Below are 22,477 nucleotides of genomic sequence, written 5' to 3'. Positions count from 1 at the left end.
AAGCCAAGCAATAGATTATCCCTCAACAGTCTGTGGGAGTCTGAGTAGATGGAAAGGGCTTTAAGCAGTGTAGCCACCTGTCTGTGTTTTTGTTTTTCTGCACTTTCCAGAAATCAATCAAATTGTTCAGTAGTCCGAAAAACACTGTGCAAACTCTGGTATTTGGTTTCAAAAAAGAAGTGGAGTATTGCAGTTTAAATCAGCAGAGTTTCTATGTTTTTTTTCACAGAAAACCATAGCAAATTGGCAGAATGAAGACATCAGGAATGCAAAAAGAGGGCATTCCTCCTCAGCTGCCAATGATGATGACATCACAAAATGGATGGGAAGTGGGCAGGAGGGGGAGAATAGGTGGGGTTTTGGGAGGTGCAAGGGGTGTGTCCTTGGTCCGGTTTTAGCAGCAGCGAAAGGTGGCATCCTTCGCTTTAAGGCACGCAACATAAGGCAAATTTGTTTTGCCTTGTATTTATAGGATCATAAGGCTATTTTAAGCATAACAGTTTCATCCCAATGTAATGCCATATAAATGGTAGCCAGTACCCAGGATTGCATTCAGTGATGACTGCTCATGTCCAGGAGGGTTGTGGGCTCTATTCCCAGTAAGAATTTATGGTGTCCCATCCATTCTTCCAGGTTCCTGTTGAATAGTGTCATAGAGGTGTTGTTTCAGTTCCACTTTATAATCTCGAAATACTGAAATCTGGAATTTCAGTATCTCGCGACCATAAAGTGGAATTTTCAAAATCCCAAAACTCCATAAGCACGAATCCAGAAATGTCAAATTCGGGGTTATGGTGTTCTGGTATTTGAGGCTGGATATAGTGTGTGCATGATGTATTGTGTAGTGTGTGGATTTAGCTGGTATGCAAGGTAAGTGAGTATTTTTAGGTAGGCAGATAAAATTGAGTGTGTGAGGGTACTGTAGTGTGTGTAGTGGTGAGTTTGCTGTCTTTTTCTGTTGGATGCAATCTCCGAGTTGGTATATATAAGTAGGGGGGGTGTAGGGGGCATAGCCCCCTACATGGGTGCAGGGTAGCTTGCCCCCCTGCTTATATGTAGTGTAGGTTTGTGTTTTTGTTTGTTGGTTTGTTGTAGTGTGGGTTGGATGACGTATGTGTTGTGTGGTATATGGTGTGTTTATGTTCATGATTTTGTGTTTTGCGGTTTTTGGGGTTTTGGGATTTGGAACGTTTGATTTTATGGTTTTGAGATACTGAAATTCGAGATTATAAAGTGGAACCGCTGTTTCACATGAATTGGTAGCCTGTTCCAAAGACTCGACTGAGAGATAAATCTGTACTTCCAGCATGTCCTATTTAAGTTACAGGCCATATTTAGATCCCTGTAACGGGTAGCCCTAGCCCATTTGATTTATGGATATGCAGCAAGTTCATTAGGTTTGGAAATTTGATTGCTCTGTAGGCCAGGCATACACCTTCTGTAAGAAGTCTATATGATGCAGAGTATAGTGGCAGGGACTTTAGTTGGTCTGTGTAAGCACATGCTGGAGCCCATTGATCTTAGAAACCTCTGAGGTCTCTCTAATTGTTGCAGGTGCTTAGTACGGTACATGCCAAATGGGGCATTGTACTCAATTATGGGCCAGATAAGTGCTGAGTGTAGGGAGTTGTAACTTCTTTTGCTCTCGAGACGATGCCTTTACTAATAGTGTGCTATGTAGAAATTTTTCTGTACTACAGTAGAGACATCGTAGTTGAAGTTAAGGTCGCAATCAGCTTGTGATCCCAGGTCCCTTACCACTTCATGGGTACTTAGGGTATTTTGATAGTATGAGAGGACATTGTATGTGCCAAAGGGAATGATGATGCATTTGTTTGCATTCAGTTTGAGACCGTGACTAACACACACCAGTTGTTGGTCTGCATGCGACCCTTCTGGAGTTTACGAGCATCATTTGGGGATTAAATAATTGTACCTAGTTTGCAGTCATCTGCAAACTTGTCAGCCACAACCCCTTAGTTTTGACCTGAACTTCTGAGAAGTATATACTAAACAGTAAAGGGCCCAGCACTGATGCCTGTGGCAGGCACCCCACTGGTAACAGGTCTGCTGGTTGATGTGGAGTCGCCCACTTCGATGGTGTGTGGCTGGTTTGTGAGCAACCTATCTTACAACTAAGGGGTTTACATTCAGTTTGCCAAGTTTATCAGCGTCAAAATTCTTTGCCAGGTTGAGGTATACTGTGTGCACAGATTTGCCGTTGTCAATGGCCTTGGTCACCGTTTCAAAGAAATCCACCAGATTTAACAGGCAGGATCTGACTCATGAAACTGAATTGGGTAGGATCCAGGGTTTGGAGGTCACCTATGTCTTTATTTATGAGGCCAATAATGATATGTTCCATGGCCTTACACATGAGGTTGGTCAGGCTTATGGGTCTGCAATTCCACTGGTCTGTTGCTAGGCCATCTTTGTGGAGGGGAATAACTGTCGCTGTTCTCCATTCTGCAGGAACAAAGCCCGTGGTTAGGCTATGATTGAAAAGAGTACTTAGTGGTGATGCTAGTTCATGTTTTAGCCTGATTAGCAGACAGCCTGGGATGTCATCTGTTCCCATACAGGCTGTATTTTTGCCTTGGACAAGGCTTTGAGGACCTGCTCTTCAGATATGTAGGGTTGGGGGGGGGGTTGGGGGAAGGTTTGTTGCAAGTTGGGAGGGGGTAAGATTGTAAAATTTTTGCCAAACCTATCCTCTAGCACACTAGCTGTCACTGTGGGGATCAGTGTGTGTGATACTGTTGGCCACTAGTTCTGCACATGCTTGGTTCCTACCCTTTAGGTTACATATGTAGCTGTAAAAGGCCTTATGGTTATCCTTGACAATATTTGCTAGGTTTCTCTCAAAGGAGCTCTTGAAGGATTTGACAAGTTGTCTTATTTGCCTATTGAGGCTAAGGAGGGTGCTTTTCCATTGTTGGGGCTTTGCCTTTGTTTTCTTGGACAGCAACGTTTTGCATTTATTGTAAAGTTTGTTGATGCTGGATGTCCACCATAGCAGCTTGTTTTTACTTGGGGGGTCTGGCTTTTATTCTTTCTGGTATGGCTGAGTTTATACACTTATGCAAGTGATTGTACAGGACTTAAGCCTCGGTGTAGTTACCACTTTCAGCTTGGCGTGGGGCTTGTACTGCTTTTATACCTTCACCTAGGAGAACATAGTTTGCCTTGGTGAAGTTTTTTAGTCTGTTTTTACCCTTTGTGAGTTCTGGTGTTAGTGCCAGCTTAAAGATGACTGATTTGTGTTCAGTTTTAACTAATGAGGGTCTGACAGTTGCGGCAGTGCATCTGTTTGACATGGTGAGGACCAGATACAGAATGTTTGTTTGTTCCCATTGTCACAGTATGGACGATCTGTTCCAGGACATTTGAGTTAAGAGTCAAGGGACTTTTGTGCTAGCGAGTTAGGGCTAGCGTAGGTTTCCCAGTTGATGGTGGGACAATTGAAATTCCCCATAACCAGTGTGCTCAGTAAACTTTGAATAGTCTCCAGTTTGTCAAGTAGGCTTCGTGGGCGTCGTGACCCATGGAGGGGGATCTATAATTGGTTATGACTTGAAATGGGGCTCTTAACCACTGTTAACTGGACCTGGAGTAACTCCATGGAGTTGTCCAATCTAACTAGATGGAAAGTGAATTTATCTCTAATATAGATTGAAACACTGCCTTCTTTGATTTTCACATGTTCATTTTGCGGTCTAGAGGTGTGGAACACATTGTAGCCTTGCAAGGCCAGGGTACTCTGTGAGACCTTAAACCAGGTTTTTGTGACTGTACAGGCATCTGCATATTCTAGTGATAGAAGTGCTTCCAGGGAATGCAGATTTTAGATTAAGCTGCTAGCATTTAGCAGTATGACACTTGTTTTGTTCCAGTTGGTTACTTTCACATCGGTAGTGTTGTTTTCAAGACCTTGCCTAGAAAAGGCACTATGGGGGAGGCAAGTGTCTTTGCCAGCAGCTGAAAGCCTAGAGGTGCCAGGTGCAAACCATCTCTGGAAAAGCAGCGAGGTTGTTTGACCACGGTTTCCCAGGCTGACAGGAACTGGATCCCTTTTTAGTAAGGGACCTCAGAGTTGCTCTAGTTGCTGCACATGCCTAGTCAGGTACATACTGAAGGGAGCACTATATTCTGGTTTAAGGGCAAAATATAGTGGAATAATGACCTCTTTGGACCTAGTTGGCATGCCCTCACTTATAAGTTGTACAACATAAAAGGAATTCTTCACTGCTGTGGCCAGAGGAAAAGGGTACAGTCTGTGTGCTTTCCCAGATCCCTGACCAGTGGGTCGACACTTAAGGGTATGTTATCAACATGGTAATTAGTTGGGGATGGTTGACTTCCCAAAGGGTACAATTATACATTTCTTAGCATTGAGTTTAAGATCATGGCTTTGGCATCATTTGTTAGTCAGAGGTAGGCCTTTTTGAAGAATGCTAATGTCTGCAGGGGAAATCGATGATCACCCCAGCTTGCAATCTTCTACAAACTTAGCTGTAAGCCTTCAGCATTTGCTTCCATTTCAGAGAAGTCGATGCCAAAAGGAGTGGGCCCAGTACTGTGCTCTGGGGGGGGGGGGGAGGGGGGCTCCACTAGTGACTGGCCTCTCTGTGGAGATGGCCTCCCTTATTTTGACCTCCTGGGTCTTATCGTTGAGCCAACTTAGGTATCCAGTGGGTGACAAAAGGTTTATACCTATATTTGTGAGCTTGTCTATAATGTCTGAATAGGGTATTGCATTAAAAGCCTTGACCAGGGTGAAGTAAGTTGTATGCACAGCTTCCACTGTTTTCTCTTCTCTCTGTCTTCAGATCCTTCTGATTTTCCCCCTCATCGACTGTCTTGGCAACTGTCTTGCCTGTACTCAGTTTTATCCCATGTGCCTTCAATTTTGCATTCCAATCCCTAACAGTCCGCTCTTAATCCCAAGTTGTCTGAATATAGCAGCTTTGTTCTGTCTCCTCTGATTTGCTTGTTAATGTAATGTAATCCATCACCAGTATGAAAAGCAGTGGGCTCTGAGATGAACCCTAATGCACACCCACTCCCACTTGGAAATCCCCATCTGAGTCTGAACACTGTTCGTACTTGTATCATTGGGTCCTTAGACATTGTCTGCACCAATTCTGCTTGTTTCAGAGACTTTGATTCATTGCAGGACTGCCTAAATCAACCTTCTTTAGACATTGTGATGTTTGTCTCTGAATGTCTCATTAGACTCCATCTCCAGTTTCTTCTCCACTTTGTCTCTCTGCAAACATCAGATCAGTTATGCTGCATCTTAATCTGAACTGTTTCTCTCCCTTCTTGCTTTCTGGTACTGTGCTTATTTATCTATCATCCTCTGCAGCATTTTCATGCAGCATGACAGACATTTGATATCTCTGTACTGACTACAGTTGTGAGTGTCCTCTTTGATGTCCTTCCTTATCACTGTTGCAGTATTCTTTACTCTTGGGATATTCTGCTGAGGATGGCCGAACCCCCCCTAAGGATTAAATAATCCTTAGCAGGTGTCTTAAGAGCCATAAGAGCACAGAAAAGGCAAAGTAAAATGCTGTTCTTGCATTTGTTCCTTGGTGTTACACTCCTTCCAAATGTCCTAGGGCCCCTGGTTCCTCTGAAGCGTTAGACTGTGGGCGAGGACTCCTTGGCCTAGTCCTCTCAGATCAACTTCTCTCCTTTCCCCTGTGGTCTTAGGAAGAGGATTCACTTTCTCTTGATTCTCCTATGGTGCAGTTGTCTTTTGGGAATACAGCGGTTCATATGATGGAACTGAATGTTCCAAGGTTTCTGATGTTCAAAAAAGATGCTATGAATGCTTGCAAATAGGTTCCCTCAGCCTTCTGCATTCCCTGCAGTGCTGGCTACCCTCCTGGATACTTTCACTGCAGCTTTTCAGGCTCCTGATTCTCAACCTCTTGCCCCTAAGAAACTGGACATGTTATATAAAGTTCCTGAGGGTCAACTAAAAGCCTTTCCTATGTGCCTGCTGTTATTTCTGTAGCCACTGTTAAAACATCTGATTTACTGGCTTCTTCTAAGCTTATAACTTCTGGTAAGACTAACTGTGCCATGGACAGGTATGGTGAAAGGTATACCTTTGCTACCTTAACCTTCAAGGCCATTAATTACCAGGCCTATATGACCTGGGTTGTAGGATTTAGACCATTCCATTGTTGGCTTGCCTCCCCGCTTCCAAGGTTGTCTCATTAACTGCATATTTCTAGTCTCTTTCTCTTCCTAGCCCTGGAGTACATTGTATCCACTGTTTCCATGGTTCCCTTTGCCAGACTCCATATGAGGAAATTTTAATGGCATCTCAGGACTGTTTAGTTCCAGCACTGTCACTCTGTGAAGTATCTGATCCCTCTCTTGCCTTGTCTAATGCTCAAGCTGTAGTGGTGGACTCGCCAGAGTTCCCTGAATCCAGGTTTGCCTTTTTAGGTCCCTCTCTCTGCTCAGGAGCTGTACATGGATGCTTTTGATTATAGTTTGGGAGCCTCCTCCAACAACCTAAAAGTCTAGAGTCTTTCATCCCATCATCTGGCAGACTATGTCAACATCAAGGAGATGAGGGCTGTACTTCTAGCACTCCTGGCTGGTCCTCTAAAGGTTTTTACAGATGATACCACAGTCTTGTGGTACATCAGACAAACAAGGGGGCACAGAATATTACCTTCTTTTCAGTATGGCTCTTCAGGCTTTGGATTTTGCAGTCTGCCATTACTTGGTTCTTCAGGCAGTCTGCATTCCTTCAGAGCACAGTCTGGTGGAAGACCCTCTGAGCAGGTCCAGGACAAATCCTTGTGAATGGGTGCTTCACAGAAAAGTGTTTCTGGACTTTGTACATCAGTGTGGTACTCCTCAGGTAATGATTTGTCCTTAAATTATTCCATTTGTCTTCATTTTTCCTCCCTTCGCCAAAGAATCCTAGTGAGAGGGTTTTTCATACTTTGGATTTACACAGACAGCTCAGATATTACTTAGACAAGACAAAACAACTTTGTTTTCTTTCAAACCAGGAAATTGGGTTTGGTGGTATCTAAGCAGACCATCTCCTCCTGGGTTTCTAAGGCCATTTCATTTTGCTATTCTTTTCATTGCCAGCAGCTTTCCTCTTCTGTTCATACTCATTTTCCAGGGCAGTGTCTCTTTTGGTGCTTTTTTCAAGGGCCTGGATATCGGATCCATCTTGGAAGCTGCTACTTGGTCTTCTTTTTGCAGTTTCCCCAAACATTATAAGCTGGATGTCCTTTCTAGGGAGAGAGTGGGTTCTGCAAAAGCCATCCTTCATGGGTTTTTGGAGAGCTGTTCTGTGGTTTCCTTCTCCCATATTTTACTGTAAGCTTTTGTACTCTTCCCAAGGGTGAGAGTACTGCAACAGTGATAAGGAAGTACGTAGTACAGTTGTGAAAGATCTTACCGTAACAGTAGATATCCTGCTTCTCAGCATCCAGTACTCTGTCCACCTCTCCTACTCCGATACTTTCTGGTTTTGTTCTGGCTGGGGGGGGTCGGTCTTATTCTTTTTCTTCTCTTTCCCTTCCTGGATGTATATGTTGCTTCTTCTGGGGTTGCTCTGGTTCTTTTTGCGGCACTTCAGCTATGAAGATTAGGTACTTGCACATGTATATACCATACAGCTTTCATGTAGGACATAGTCTAACATAAGGTGCCCTGAAGATGTAAAGACTTTGGTATGCTGCCGGATGTTTGGCTGTTCTCTGCAGGATATCCCAAGAGTAGAAGATACTACAACAATGAGAAATAGGGCATCTATTGTTATGGTAGGATCTTACACAGCTTTACTTTCTTGTACAGTGGTACTAGAATGCTTTTTTTTTCCAGTAGTCTTGGATACGCCTTTCTCTCCATACTGTGATAACTGACGGTCAGGCAGGCAGCTTGGATTCTCTCAGTAAGATACGGCATCAATATTAACTGCATTATGAAAATTATTGTAATGCACATACTATGGTTATTAGAGGCCGATATTGTTTTTAGAAATGAGTTACTAAACACCATCACAGCTGAGTGGCTAGTCAACATAACGGTGATGAATCCAGTGTTGTCCCACACAAGCAAGTTCAGAGACAGTGCTGAAACCCACGTTGATACCTTGAAATGAGAAAATTGAGTCATTTTTTCCCAGCTGCTAATATTATAAACCCCAAAGAACCAAACTGGTGCATTAAGCTTACCTGTTACATAGCAATGAAAACACTTTTGTAACATAAAAAGGTTTGTTTTAGTAAATGGTTTGGAACATGAGAACATAGTATGTAAGAGGTCACGGGGGACCATAAGTTGTCCTGCCATGTACAACTTCATCAGAGCATTTAATAGTCTTCACCTCCCAAATCAAGCAGAACTGTACATAACCATCATTGCTAAGATTACTTTACCTACTCTTACATTACTGCTTACTAAGCAAATAAATGACTGTGTAAACAATTTAAAAAGTAAACATAAGTCTTGGCAATAAACATGTATTCAATACCCAATAAGAAAACAAAAATGTGAACACTTTTTTCCACAAGACTGTGAAGTGGGACAGCATTTCCAGATGTTGTACAAGAAACTTTTTTAAAGTGAAAGTGGTCAAGTGCCATACTTTACTGATGCATTGTGCAAAATTTATCTTGTAAAGAGTTTTACACATGTGCAAGGCATCTCCAAAGCTGTCCTTGGAGAGACTCATCAGTGAGAAGTGTTAGAAAAGAAGGGAAGTTTCAGCGTACTGTGACATAATTTAAAACATTAATTTCTTTTTAAGTAACACTATTGTATAATAGCAGTATATCATGTCATACTAGCGGGTAATTCATAGTTTACCTAGGAGAGGGCAGTATTCCACCCCCTCTCCCATTTTTCTACAGGACCCTGCCCCAATGGCTTATCCACTGGTACCCAGTTAGCCAGTTAGTTTGAGGAGATTAAAGCTCGGAATCCCCAGGCTAGGCAAGAGACTCGCAGCCCATTCATTCCTGCCATGGGAGCCCAATCGGACCATTTATTCCTCCAGCAGAGAGAGTCAGGAGGTCGGGGGAGGGACATCTATCAGTTACTGTGGAGTGGCTTACCACTGGGGCTCTCTGTCTCTCCCCTCGGTGGCTCCCTTGAACTTCATATTTATGCCTGGCCTCAGGAAAGTGTGTGCATGTCTCCACAGTGACGCATTCTATTTGGTGCGTGCTATGCATTGCTTGGCAGTGTGTGCTCTGAAGGGTTATGCTCCACAAGTACAATACCCAGTGTTCCCACTAAGTGACATCCATGTAGTAAGACAAAATTGCTTTCCTCCTGCCCTTGGATGGGCAAGCCAGTAGTGGCGTCTCACTGATTTCCTCCCCAGCCTATCCCTCTGTGCCGTAGGGGTGGGTGAGGGGGGCTATATTTCACTGACTTGGACTGTGCCTTCATTGTGTTGCTACTCATACTAATTCTCAATGTGTTCTCCTCTTTTTTGTTAATTCAGGACACTTTCTTTTTAATGTGAAGCTGAATGTACTACTCTTACAGTTTATTTACAGTAATTTGTTTGTGACTGTCTTAATAACTGGCACTTGCATCACATGTTGAGATACTGGCTGTGTCACTGATGCTTTAAATCATGGCAAGCAAGTATGTATTCAATATTTACTTTTGCAAGGCTGTATTTTCTATAAAGCAGCCACATGTAAGTACTGCATCTGATATGCGCTTATGTTTAATGTGCATTGATTGATTTCCCCACAAACGCTTCATTTGCTGTATGTATTCACTGAATTTTCCTTTCCCCTCAGCTGTTCTGATTGCCTTCCTTGTTTACATGGGTCTGGCCATCGTGATTTGTTTGGGATTCTTTTTGCTGGGGTAAGTCTGCATTCTGCACAATAACATTTTGTATTTCTGGTTTGTTCCTTCCTTTTTTGGGTTGGTATTTGACCTTTGTTGACTGAAATGTAACGCACTGTACATTGTAAAATGCAGTGGAATGATACATTTCCAGGATGGTTGAACAATTTCTTGTATATTGCAGTAAATTTGATCGAACCCCCTCCTTGTGAGGTTTTGCCTCTTTTTAATGTTTACTTCACTTCCTGACAGTGTCTTATTTAAAACTCGGTCAGCAATCAGCAGCTACACGCATTCACACTTAAGGCAACAAAATTATTACCAACTAGGGCAATTTAAGGTCAAGTGAGTCAACAATGAATGCCGCCGTGAACTGCATTACTATCAGTCAAGTGCGATGACAAGTAGGACATTGTTAAAACATGCTGCAGGACAACTGAAAGGAAGCCTGCATGGTTTAGGAGGTATGTGGAAACACAAGAAGATGTATGACAATGTCACATAAGGCTGAAAAGAACAAAGCAGTAAAAGCAGAAGAGCAGAGATCTAAACTGAGGATCACATAACTGGTTTAGATATGAAAGGAGATGAAACATTGTAGAGATGCATACATCAAAAGAACTGGGAGAGAGAAACATTCAAGGAAATAGTTAAGACAGAAAAGGATGCTGAAAAAGCAGGGCTGCTGAATAAATGAATATGTCCCATAAATTTCACAAGAGAGGGAAGATGTCAGATCCAATTGGTATAACTGATGAAGGTAAAGGAGCTGACTGTTAGCATTTCATAGAGGAAATAAGTCATAAAGGATTTCAAAGCATAAAAGGACAAGACAGTGACAGGGTTTAGATAACATTTACTCTACAGATATAAAGCTGAGGTGTTAACTGTAAGTACCTTTAACATTTTAAACAAATTATGGGAGTGCTTGAGTGCTGGAAAAGTAGATGTGAAACTACCATTTGAGTGGAAATGAGACATGCTGAAAACTAGTTGTCTGTTTGACCGTTGCTGTAACCTTAGTCATGCAATCTCTTCTGTGGGAGATAATTTGTGTGAGCATGTTTCCACCACACCTTCCACCAAACCAAACAGATTAACTAAACTTCTACTCAAAAGTCAATCTCTGTCTTTTCCTGCAGACACAGCACCAAATTTGTGGTGATATACACTCCGACTCAGGCCCCACAACTGATATTGCCAACCTCTGTAGTCCAGACATTCAACATGCAATTAACTGTAAAAAGCCCTGTGACCTATTTATACTTGGTATGAACACTAGAAGCATCTTGAACAAAACTGATGAACTACACGCCACTTACAACCCAGACGTTAGACTCATTACAGAGACCGAGACCTGGCTCAAACCCCACATTAAGGACAATGAGATACTTTCCCCAGGTTATAACATGATCAGGGCTGATAGAACTATCAAAAAAGGTGGAAGCATTGCCATACTATACAAGACTGTCCTCAAGGTAGACCTTATACATAAAGAAATCCCAACATTTAGCAATGCAGAAGCTCTGGTTACCAAAATTCAAATCAATCAACAGAAGTAACTAAACCTAGTGGGTATTTACATACCTCCGCATGACAACATACCTACTCTCGAGTCTATACTAAACTGCCGCCAGTGTTATAGCTTATCCCATCTTGAGACTTGTCAACCAGTCTATCAATGAGCATACATTTCCTGCCCTTTGGAAAACCTTCTACATAATACTCTTACACAAAGGTGGTCCCTCAACCAAACTTACCAACTACTGCCCCATAGTAATATTATCCCCCCTATCAAAAATCATTGAAAAATGTAACTATTCTCAGCTGACGATACATTAACGTACAAATAGTCTCTTCACCAACATGGCTTTTGCCATTCCATAACACCACCACAGCAATTATATCCTTCACCAACACTGTCAGTCAATATAGGAACCAAGGAAACCTAGTGTCTGCCACCTTCCTTGATCTGTCCAAAGCATTCGATACAGTATCCCACAGCAAACCACTTACTATCTTAGTCGAACTCCACCTAAACAAGCCCTCATTGATCTGGTTTCAAGACTACCTATCCAGCTGCCAACAAACAGTTAAGTGGCATAATTCCCTCTCCCCCTTCTCCCAATAACAGTCTGTGTACCATAAGGATCCATACTGGGACCCCTACTATTTAACATCTTTACAAACACCCTCCAAACCGCCACCCAGCCAGATACAGTAGTCCAATATGCAGATGATACTACACTGATCTGCTCAGCCCCCACACTTCAAACACTCCAGACTAAAACCCAAGAGGCCTTCTCCAATATCAAAAACTGGTTAAAAAACTCTCACAACAAATACTTAACCCCAAAAAGACTCAACTTATGCTTTTCCACCCTACCAAAACTATTGACTCTTCTGCTCTTTTTTCTATCAATTCTGCCAATAACACACAAATCTCCCCAGTATCACAAACTAACTTCTTGGTGTAATAGTTGACCAAAACCTAAAGTTTGACAAACATATAGCACAAACCATATCCAAAGTCCATAAAAAACTTGGAACCCTATACCACTGCAAAAACTATCTAACCAAAAGCACCAAAATTACTATATCCAGAACTCTTCTCTCTACATTGCTTTATGCATCCCCTGTATTAACAAACCTTAACAAGAGACCTAAACAAATTGTCCCTGTGCTATAGTAAAATACCTAGATTTGCAACCAAATCTAATGTCTGCTCCCACCACTGTCACTCACTAAAACAATTAGGTTGGCTAGAACTCGCCAACTTACTGAACTATAACCAACTTACCTTAGCTCATTACTTGCTGTACCACCCAAACAAGATTCCTGATCTCTCAGGCTTACTCAACTTTCACAATTCTGCTCACCAACTAAGATCCACAAACAAAGCCCTTCTTGAAGTAGCTATGAGTAGACACAGTGCTGGTGAATCCCTCTTCCTACACAGTTGCTAAAATCTGGAATTCTCTTCCACCAGATATCAGAATGCAAAACAGCAGTCCCATCTTTAAAGCCCATTTAAAAGCCCACCTCAATCTCATCTGGCAGTGTACCTGTACTGAATGTGGCTGGCCCTACTACCACCATTCAGATAACTCTGGTACTACTTAAAGGTCAAACATGTAGAAAAAAAAATACCATAATGAATTGTATTTTTAAATGTATGTATATAACTGTATATATTACTGCACGTTCTTACTCCAATATGCTATATTTTGTTTTACTACTGTACACTCTATATTGTACAGTTCTGTAACTTCTCATCATACTATGCTGTGATATACTATTGTTTGCTCTATTAATTTGTACTCATCTCTGACTTTTGTATTTTTATCATGTATGTGGAGCTTTTGTATTTTTTATGATTGTCGTAGGTTCATAGGTTCGTACTAGGCTATCTGCCCTAGGGCATTTATAAGCCTAGCCAGAGTGTGTGTGGCTTTCACCACCCCTTAGGATGAGAATACTACACCCTTTTAGGGTTTAGTTTACTGTGCCTCTGTCTAGAAGTGACAGAGATATGACCCCTGGGGTAAACCTACGATCTCCCATCCACTCGTCAAGATTTCTCTTGAATAGAGTCATTGAGGGGCTCTGCCTAACATGGACTGGGATTATGTTCCAGAGTGTAGGGAGCCTCTGGTTTATGAATCTGTCCCTCCAGCACGTCCTATTTATTTCTGTGTTGAGGTTTAAGTCCCTTGCTCTCGTGGCTTTGATGGATTTGGATTTTCTGAAGTGGAGCATGTCCATTAATTCCGGATTGGACATGGCCTTGTACGTCAGGCACAGATCACCTCTGAGTAGGCGGTATGCGACTGAATAGAGCTGGAGCTTTTTCAGTCGGGCAGCATATGACATATGTTTAAGACCCTTTATCTTCTTGGTGAGGAACTTTTGGGGTCTTTCCAACTGCTGCAGGTGTCTGGTGAGATACATCCCAAATGGGGCATTGTACTCAATCATTGGCCTGATAAGAGAAGAGTACAGGGGCACAATGACCTCTCTTGATCTAGATGTGAAACCCTTCATGATAAGGTGGGCAATATAGAAGGTCTTCCTAACCACTTTGGCAATGTGAGTGTCAAATGAGAGGTTACTGTCAACCTGGGTCCCTAGGTCCCTGATTACCTCTTCCGTACTTAATGGATTACCACCTATGTGGTAATTTGTGGGTACCTTGTTTTTCCCAAAGGGTATGACTATACATTTTTTGGCATTCAGCTTTAGGCCATGGCTCTGGCACCAATTATCCGTTTCTGTGAGGCCTCTCTGAAGGATGTCTGTGTCCGCTGGGGTATCAATTATGGCGCCCAGTTTGCAGTCATCTGCGAACTTGGTCAGCCACAATCCTCCTATGTTTGCCTGTACCTCGGAAAAATAAATGCCGAACAAGAGGGGTCCCAGGAATGAGCCCTGTGGGACACCGCTTGTGACTGGCTTAGAGTCTGACATAGCTCCAGCAACTCTGACCCTGTGGGTTCTGTCCTTGAGCCAATTTGCAACCCATCTTGTGACATATGGGTTTACATTTAATCTGGTGAGTTTGTCTATGATGCCCAAGTGGGGTATTGTGTCAAAGGCTTTTGCAAGGTCAAGGTAGGCTGTGTGAACTGCCTTACCCTTATCAATGGCCTTAGTGACTGTTTCACAAAAGTCGACCAAGTTCAAAAGGCAGGATCTGCCCTTGACAAAGCCAAATTGGGTAGGATCCAATGTCTGTAGGTCCCCAATGTCTTTGTTTATGAGTTCCATAATGATCCTCTCCATAGCTTTGCAGACCAGGCTCGTCAAGCTTATGGGGCGGTAATTTCCAGGGTCCGTAGAAGCACCGCCTTTGTGAAGTGGGACCACTGTTGCCGTACGCCACTCTTTGGGTACGTATGCAGTAGTAAGGCTAAGATTAAACAGCAGCCTTATGTGTGGGTTTAGTTCCTCTTGGAGTTCATGTAGCACACAGCCCGGGACACCGTCCGGTCCCATTGATGCTGTGTTTTAGCTTTAGAGAGGGCGGCTCTCACCTGGGCATCTGAGATGTTAGGGAGGCTACACTCTGCTGGGATAGTTATTTCTCCTTTTGGGGGGGAGGGGGAGGAGAAATTTACACTGAACCTGTCTGCCAGAATGTTGGCAATGTCAGTGGGTTCAGTGTATTTTGTGTCATTTTGGACTAACTCTGAGCATATCTGGGAGTTTCCACCCAGGTTTCTAACATAGCTAAAGAAGGCCTTGTGATTGTCTTTTGTGTCTTTTGCGATTTTTTTCTCAAAGTTGGCCTTGGATGATTTTATTTATTTTATTTATTTTATTTTACATTTGTTAACCGGGCTAGTCTGGCTGGATAAATGTCCATTTTCAGCAGAGGCCCGAGGAGAAAAGCTCCACTATCAGACTAATACACTACAATATATGAAGTCACTAATAGTACTAACTATACAAATACAACTAAAACTAATATAGTATAATATGGCAAAATACAAATGCAAATCCTTTTTCATGTACAAATCTGACTAGATGACAATCAAAATTCAATCAGGGGCTGAGGAGAGATGATTTTATGAGTGATCATAGTTTTTTGCTAGTACTGATCAGAGATGTCTTCCCTTTTAGGGATTTTGCTCTGTCATGTAGTAGCTTCCTCTTCCTGTTGTAAAGTTTGTTTATGGTTGGGGTCCACCAGACCGGGCGCCTGCCTTTGGGGGAATGGGTCTTGGTTTTATTTGGGATTGCATGATCCATGCATTCTTGAAGGTGCCCGTAGAAGGCATTTGCAAAGGATTCAGCAGTGTGGGTTGTGGTTTCCACTGGCCCAGGGGCTTTGAAGGATACCACTTCAGTCTTAAGAAGTGTGAAGTTGGCTTTTGAGAAGTTCTTCACTGTGGTCTTTTGTGCAGGGGGTGGGGGCAGGATGTGGATTTCCAGTGAGATTAATTTATGGTCTGATCTTACCAAAGAGGGATATACTTCCGGTGTGGAGTATTTTGTCCCCATGTTTGTGATGATCAGGTCTAGTATATTGTCTCCCCTTGTGGGAATGGTGACTAGTTGTTTCATTGCATTTCAGTTTATGAATTCTAGGAACCTTTGGGCTAGGGTGTTGGGGCTTGAGTAATGTTCCCAGTCTATGTTTGGGTAGTTGAAGTCTCCCAAAATTATGGTATTTGGAGAGACATTCATACTCTCCATTGTCTTCAGGAAGGCTGTGTGGGGTTCCTGAGTTTGAGAGGGTGGTCTGTAGCATGCTACAAACTGTAAGGCAGTTTTACCTATGGTTAGTTGCACCTGGATGGTCTCCGATGCTTCATGCATTGCCACTAACCTGGAGGTGTGGGTATCTTTGAATATGGATACTCCCCCTCCTTTTGTGGTTTGGTCCAAGTTTTGGGGCCGGAAAGCATGATTTGAGGTAAAACCTGATAGTGCTGGGGTGCTCTCAGGAGCCTTCAACCAGGTTTCAGTCACTGCACAGACATCGATGTTCTCCATACTGAGGAGGGCTTCGAGGGCATGCATCTTGAGGTTTAGACTTCTGGCATTGAGCAGCATTACCCTTAGTTTTTTTCCACTTGTGTTTTCTAGGAAGGTAGGTTTGTCATTTGAGCCTTGCCTAAAAAAGGCACTATGGGGGTGGCAAGAGCCTTGGCCAATATCCGGAAGCCCAGGGGTGACAGGTGCAAGCCATCCCTTGCGAAGCAGCGTGGCTTGTCAAGCATGTCATCCCAAGCAGACAGACATTGGATCCCCTTAGAATGACACCAGTGATTAAGCCAATTGTTAAAACTGATCATTTTGTCTTTGTACTGTGGCATCATTCTTGGTGAGGGTAAGATGCTGCTCAGGGTCAGGGTCATACCGGCCTGGACTACATAATCAGAGAGCTCCTCTATGTCTCTTTTCATGTAGTCCAGGGAGGTACGTCTCAGGTCATTCACACCGGCATGTACAATGACTGAGTCATATTTGTATTTGCTGTGGAGAGACCTGAGTGCTTTTGTTATGTGGTGGATTCTAGCTCCCGACAGGCAGCTTACTGTGACCTTTTCCTTGTTCAGTCTGGTGAGCGGGACGTCAGTGTGTCTGACTATGGAGTCACCTATTACAAGTGTGTCTGGCATGTTGTTTGGCCTTAAGGGCTGTGACTGTTTAGCACACTGACTTTGTGAACTATGTGTTGAATGTGCTATGTCTTGAGGTGGCGGTTGCTTGATTGTCTGCTTTGGAGGCCTCTGTTGTTTTGGTAGATTTTTAATCAGTGCCTCCGAGTATGTTTTTGTGTGTTTGTGTTTGGTTTGCAGTTGTGATAGTTCTATGTGAGACTGGGTTTGTGGTGTGCGTGGTTACCTTCTCCTCCTGACTGGTCTTGCCAGTACTGAATTGAGAGAGCTCAGCCTCCAGTTTGGCTATATAGTTGCATCTCTCGCATATATTTGTATTTGTTGGGAGGAGGAGAGGGTTGTCTGTGTACATGAGGCAATTGTAACATTGCCTCAAGATTCCCAGATTCACCAGCTGAACAGGAGAGGACGCCAGCAACTGACCCATGTATGTGGAGCTTTTCTCCCCGGGTCTCTGCTGAAAACGGGCAGCTGATTACCCAGTCAGACGAACCTGATAATCAAATATAAAATGAATGTCTGTGTCTCTATATATATATATATATATATGTGTGTGTGTGCATGTGTGTATATATCTATATGTGTATATATATATATATATATATATATATATATATATATATATATATATATATATATATGTGTTTGTGTGTGTATACATATAGATATAGATATAGATATATAGATATAGATATATAGATATAGATATAGATATATAGATATAGATATATAGATATAGATATATAGATATAGATATATAGATATAGATATATAGATATAGATATATAGATATAGATATATAGATATATATGTGTGTATAAATATATATATATATATATATATATATATATATATATAGAGAGAGAGAGAGATATAGATATATACATATATATAACAGAACATGGCATGGCTCTATACTACCAGCCACCCAGACCCAGGAACTCCCATCTACATGATCCGTGTAACACCCCTCTGAGCTGGCTGGCAACACCTATACTGTTTTTATTCCTCCCTATCCCCAGACGTTTTTACATTTGTCTGTCTTGTCATGTGTCTCCCTCCTAGTGTGTGCTAGTGTCCCCTCTGTTTTTCTGCACTCTTCCATTTTTGCTTGCTTGCTTGCCCCCACTGCCTACTTTACCTGATTTTTCATCATTCCCATCACCCTGTATGTATACGTATCACAAAAAATGTGGGCCCTATCCCCTCAAAACATTGGGCCCCTTCCTTCCCCACCCACATTTTCCATTTTTCTGTGTATACTTTGTTTTGCTGTGCACATCTGTGTGTACCTCAGTTTGCTATGTGTCCGATGTTCTTCATTCCACATTGCTGCAGTCCTAACTATTGGGTAGTCCGCTGTCCAGTCGGCCCGAATACCAAAGTATATGGCTGACGTCGGTCAGGGCGCATTAGACTGACGTCAGTACGTCAGGGTACTAATGCGCATGACCGACGTCATATCCTCAGTCTTTTTTGCCGCATGGTCCGATGCAGAAGCAATTTTGCGAGTGCAGGTTGGCGTTCTGAAAGTTTCTGAAGTCAGAGTTTCAGACCGAATCAAAGTTGGCTAAGTACCCCGTTGGGGAATATTTTGGTTTTTCTTGCCTCAGTATTTAACCGGATGTCAGAAAAAGTGAATAACTGTATTTCTTGTGGGAAACAGATACCTCATAGGGATTACCATACTTTGTGTATACCTTGTTTAAGGCCTGAGCACGACGTTGTTGGATGCCGCTCTTGTGCTAGATTTAACAAACGCACTATTAAAAGAAGGTTAGACTGTGCCAGGTTAGTGTTTGGGAAGCGTTGTAATTATAAAATGCCGTCGGATGCTCCAACGCCGGCTTCGGCTAAAAAACGCAAAGATAAAGCAGCAAAGCCTAGGGTGGAGGAACCGACAGTCCCAGACGTCGGTTCTTTGGAAGGCTCAGTGGAGCGGAGGTTTTGCCAGGTGTTTCTTAGGAGTCTCAGGGAGAGACTTTACTGTTACAGGATGTATCCTCTCAGGAAGTAGGCCAGGCTGAGGGGGCTTCTCAGGTGGCTGTTCTTCCCTCTCTTCCTAAGGTGGTTAGAGCCTCCCCTTCAGTTTCCAAGGCTTCCTTGAGGGGCAGGCCAAGTTTAGCTTCTGTGGGGGTTTCTCATAGTGCTTCAGGATCTTTGCCTAAGAAACATATGCTTAAAATGGCAGAGGATTTGATTACTATGATTAGGGGTTCTATGCCCCCTCCTGATAAGAGGCCTAGGGTGGAACCTGAGTTTGAGAGTTTTGAGCAATGCTCGTAGGCTTGAGTCTTCGGCTGAAGACTTGCAGGAGTACCCTTCTTATTCTGATTCTGATGTGGATGATTCTACTCCTTCTGCTTCTCCTCCTGAGGATTTTTCATTTTCAGAGACTCTGCATTCCATGAGGGAGCATTTTAAATGGGAAGGTCAAGATTTCTCTGATTCCAGGAAAAGGCTTAGGAATTCTTGTTTTACCCCAGCATAGGCCTTTAGCTATACCTCCTGTTTTGAATGTGGTGGAAGATGTGTTTGCAGAGGCTTCCCTGAATCCTGATTCTTTGCCTCCTGCCCCAGTTAAACCGGATAGGTATTATAGGGTGCCTGAAGCTCATAAGTATCTTTTTAAGAGTCCTAGGGCAGACCCAGAAACTGTCTCTCAGGGGCCTAAAGGTGTGAAGGCCTCAGTTGTTAAAAATCCTGTCCCTGCTGATAAAGAGGCAAGGGCTTTGGATAGATGGGGAAAGAAAGTGTATACTTCTTCCACTTTAGCCATGAGGGCGTTGAATTGTCAGTTTCACATGTTAAAATATCAGAATTATCTTCTTTCACAGCTGAAATCTAAGGTGGATGCTCTGGCTGCAGGTATTGAGTGTAAAGAGTTGCAGGATTTAGTTCATGTGTCTGAACAGGTGGGTAAACATTCCTTGCAGTGTGGTTTTGATGCTGTGCAGGCCTCCTCCAGGGTGGCTGCCACTGGTTCTGTTCTTCGTAGGCACGCCTGGCTGAGAGATCAGAATTTAGCTGAGCATGTTAAGACTAGGATTTTGGATGCTCCTTTACAGTCTGATGTGTTTGGTTCGCCTGTGGAAGCAGTTTTGAAGAAAATGGAGGACAAGGCTAAGTCTATGCAAACTGTTAAAGATTTTTTGCAGGTGCAGCCTCTGAAGTTTAGTAGAAATTGGCCTACTAAGGGATGGACTTATCCTGCTTATGATTCCCAGTCTAGTTGTAGGTCTAGACGTGGTAGGGGCAGATCTCAGGGTTCTTTTAGGCCTAGGACAGGGAGTTCCCCTGCTCAGACTTCTGGTGAGGGCAGGGGTCAGTCCTTTCGTAAGCAGACCCAATGACCTGCCTTTTCCGCTGCCAATGCGTTCGCCTGGCAGCACCTTTGGGAGGAAGGCTGTCTCTTTTCAAAGAAAATTGGGATTTAATTACCCAAGACAGATGGGTTCTGGATATTATTCACCACGGTTACAGGTTTTATTTCCATACATTGCCTCCTTTCAAAGGCATGCCAGACATTCCTCCTCTTCAAAGAACAGAGGCTCACAAGCAAATTTCTCTGTTGCTCCAAATAGGGGCCATTCAGTCAGTTCCTGTGCCGGAAAGGGGCCTAGGATTTTATTCTCGCCTGTTCCTAGTACCAAAGAAGGGGAACACTTGGAGACCAATTCTGGATTTATCTATCCTCAACACTTATCTGGACATTCCCAAGTTCAAAATGTTGACGTTACAACAGCTTTTACCTCTGCTGGGCAAAGATCACTGGATGGTAACTTTAGATCTCAAGGAAGCTTACCTTCATGTGCCAATAAGACTAAGTTGCAGGAAGTATCTGCGTTTTCGAGCTGGGAATTCTCATTATCAGTTCTCTGCATTGCCCTTTGGCTTATCTACTGCGCCCAGAGTATTCACAAAGGTTCTGGCTCCAGTGATAGCTTACTTCAGGCTAAAAGGAATCCAAATCTATCCTTACTTGGACGACTGCCTGATTCTGGCTCAAGAAAAGAAGATCTTCTACAGCATCTGGAATATGTCATAGCAGTGCTAAGATGCCTAGGGTATTCTGTGAGCGAAATAAAGTCCAGTCTAGTACCCTCTCAAGACATGTGCTTTCTGGGTGTGAGACTGAATACAGCAGCCCAGATGGCCTTTTAACCCCGGACAAACAAAAGAATCTTTCCAGTTACTTCCATCATCTATCTCTTCAGTCCGGGCTGACTGCAAGGACAGTCCTTCAAGCCTTAGGGTTCATGGCATCTTGTATTCTGGTGCTTCCCAATGCCAAACTGCATATGAGGAGGCTACAATGGTATCTCAAAAATCTGTGGACACAGCACTGCCAGGATTTGGACACTGTCATTCAAATAATACCTTGCATTCAAAAGGAATTTTTGTGGTGGGCTCAGGAATGTCACCTAAACAAGGGACTCTCTGTGACCCGGCCAGAGGCAAGTCAGATTCTAACGACAGATGCCTCAGATATTGCTTGGGGAGCTCATCTAAATGGAAAGTGGATACAAGACAAGTGGCCTGCCAGACTACTGCATCTACATATCAACATGAAAGAGATGTTAGCAGTTCAGTTTGCATTAATTGCTTTCAAGGAGTTACTTCTTCCAGGGCAGGTGTTGATTCTAACAGACAACACAACTGTCATGTGGTACATCAACAAACAAGGGGAACACATTCTTACCCATTGTGCAGACAAGCAATGATTTTATGGGAGACTGCGCTCAGTCTGCAACTAACTCTTCAGGCAAGGTTTCTGCCGGAGCACAGAACTCCTTAGCAGATGTATTAAGCAGACAAATCATGGATCCCCACAGTGGAAACTGGATCTTCATGTATTTCAAAATTGACAGTGTCATGGGGAACTCCAGACATAGATCTGTTCGCTTCTCCACTAAACCACCAGCTGCCAAAGTTTTGCACGAAGGGATTTCATCACACAGCTTGGAAAGTGGATGCTCTTTCTTTCAGTTGGAAAAATCTTCATGTGTATGCCTTTCCACCTCTGCCTCTTCTTCCAAAGGTGCTTCTAAAGGTCAGACAAGACAAGCCAAGGATGATTTTAATAGCTCCAGATTGGCCTCGCAGCACTGGTACCCATTACTGAGGAGTCTGGTAAGGAAGCCTCCATGGCCTTTACCCTTGATTCCACACCTGTTGTCTCAGAGGGACGGTCATCTGCTCAATGTCAAGCTTCACTCTCTACATCTAACAGCCTGGCATATTCTGTTTTGAAAGACAGCAGGTCTCAGCTTCCTCAACAAGTTTTAAATGTGATTATGGAAGCCAGAAGACCTAGTACAAGGAAAGTGTACGCAGAAAAATGGAAGAGATTTTTGTTTTGGAGTGCAGCAAACAATTTGGACATTACTGAGCCAAATTTGAGTGTGGCTCTTCGATATCTTACTGAGTTACTGGACAAAGGTTTGTCTTTCTCTTCCATTAAGATTCATGCTGCAGCAATTTCAGCTCAC

At 43.0% G+C, this 22,477-nt stretch overlaps 1 protein-coding gene across 1 annotated transcript in view; it reads left to right on the top strand.

Annotated features, from left to right (window-relative positions):
* Positions 1-22,477, top strand: part of HGSNAT (heparan-alpha-glucosaminide N-acetyltransferase) — a gene marked incomplete in the record, with an annotated part of 974,112 nt that overhangs the window by 366,689 nt on the left and 584,946 nt on the right. The window contains 1 exon segment of the mRNA XM_044059525.1: positions 9,807-9,876. Coding sequence (XP_043915460.1) covers positions 9,807-9,876 — 70 coding nt within the window.

Source organism: Protopterus annectens, chromosome 17.part0, assembly GCF_019279795.1.
Source record: "Protopterus annectens isolate FY-2018-M chromosome 17.part0, PAN1.0, whole genome shotgun sequence".
NCBI classification, from domain to species: domain Eukaryota; kingdom Metazoa; phylum Chordata; order Ceratodontiformes; family Protopteridae; genus Protopterus; species Protopterus annectens.
Note: the sequence above shows the minus strand (reverse complement) of the source record. Positions and strands in the feature narration are given on the sequence as shown.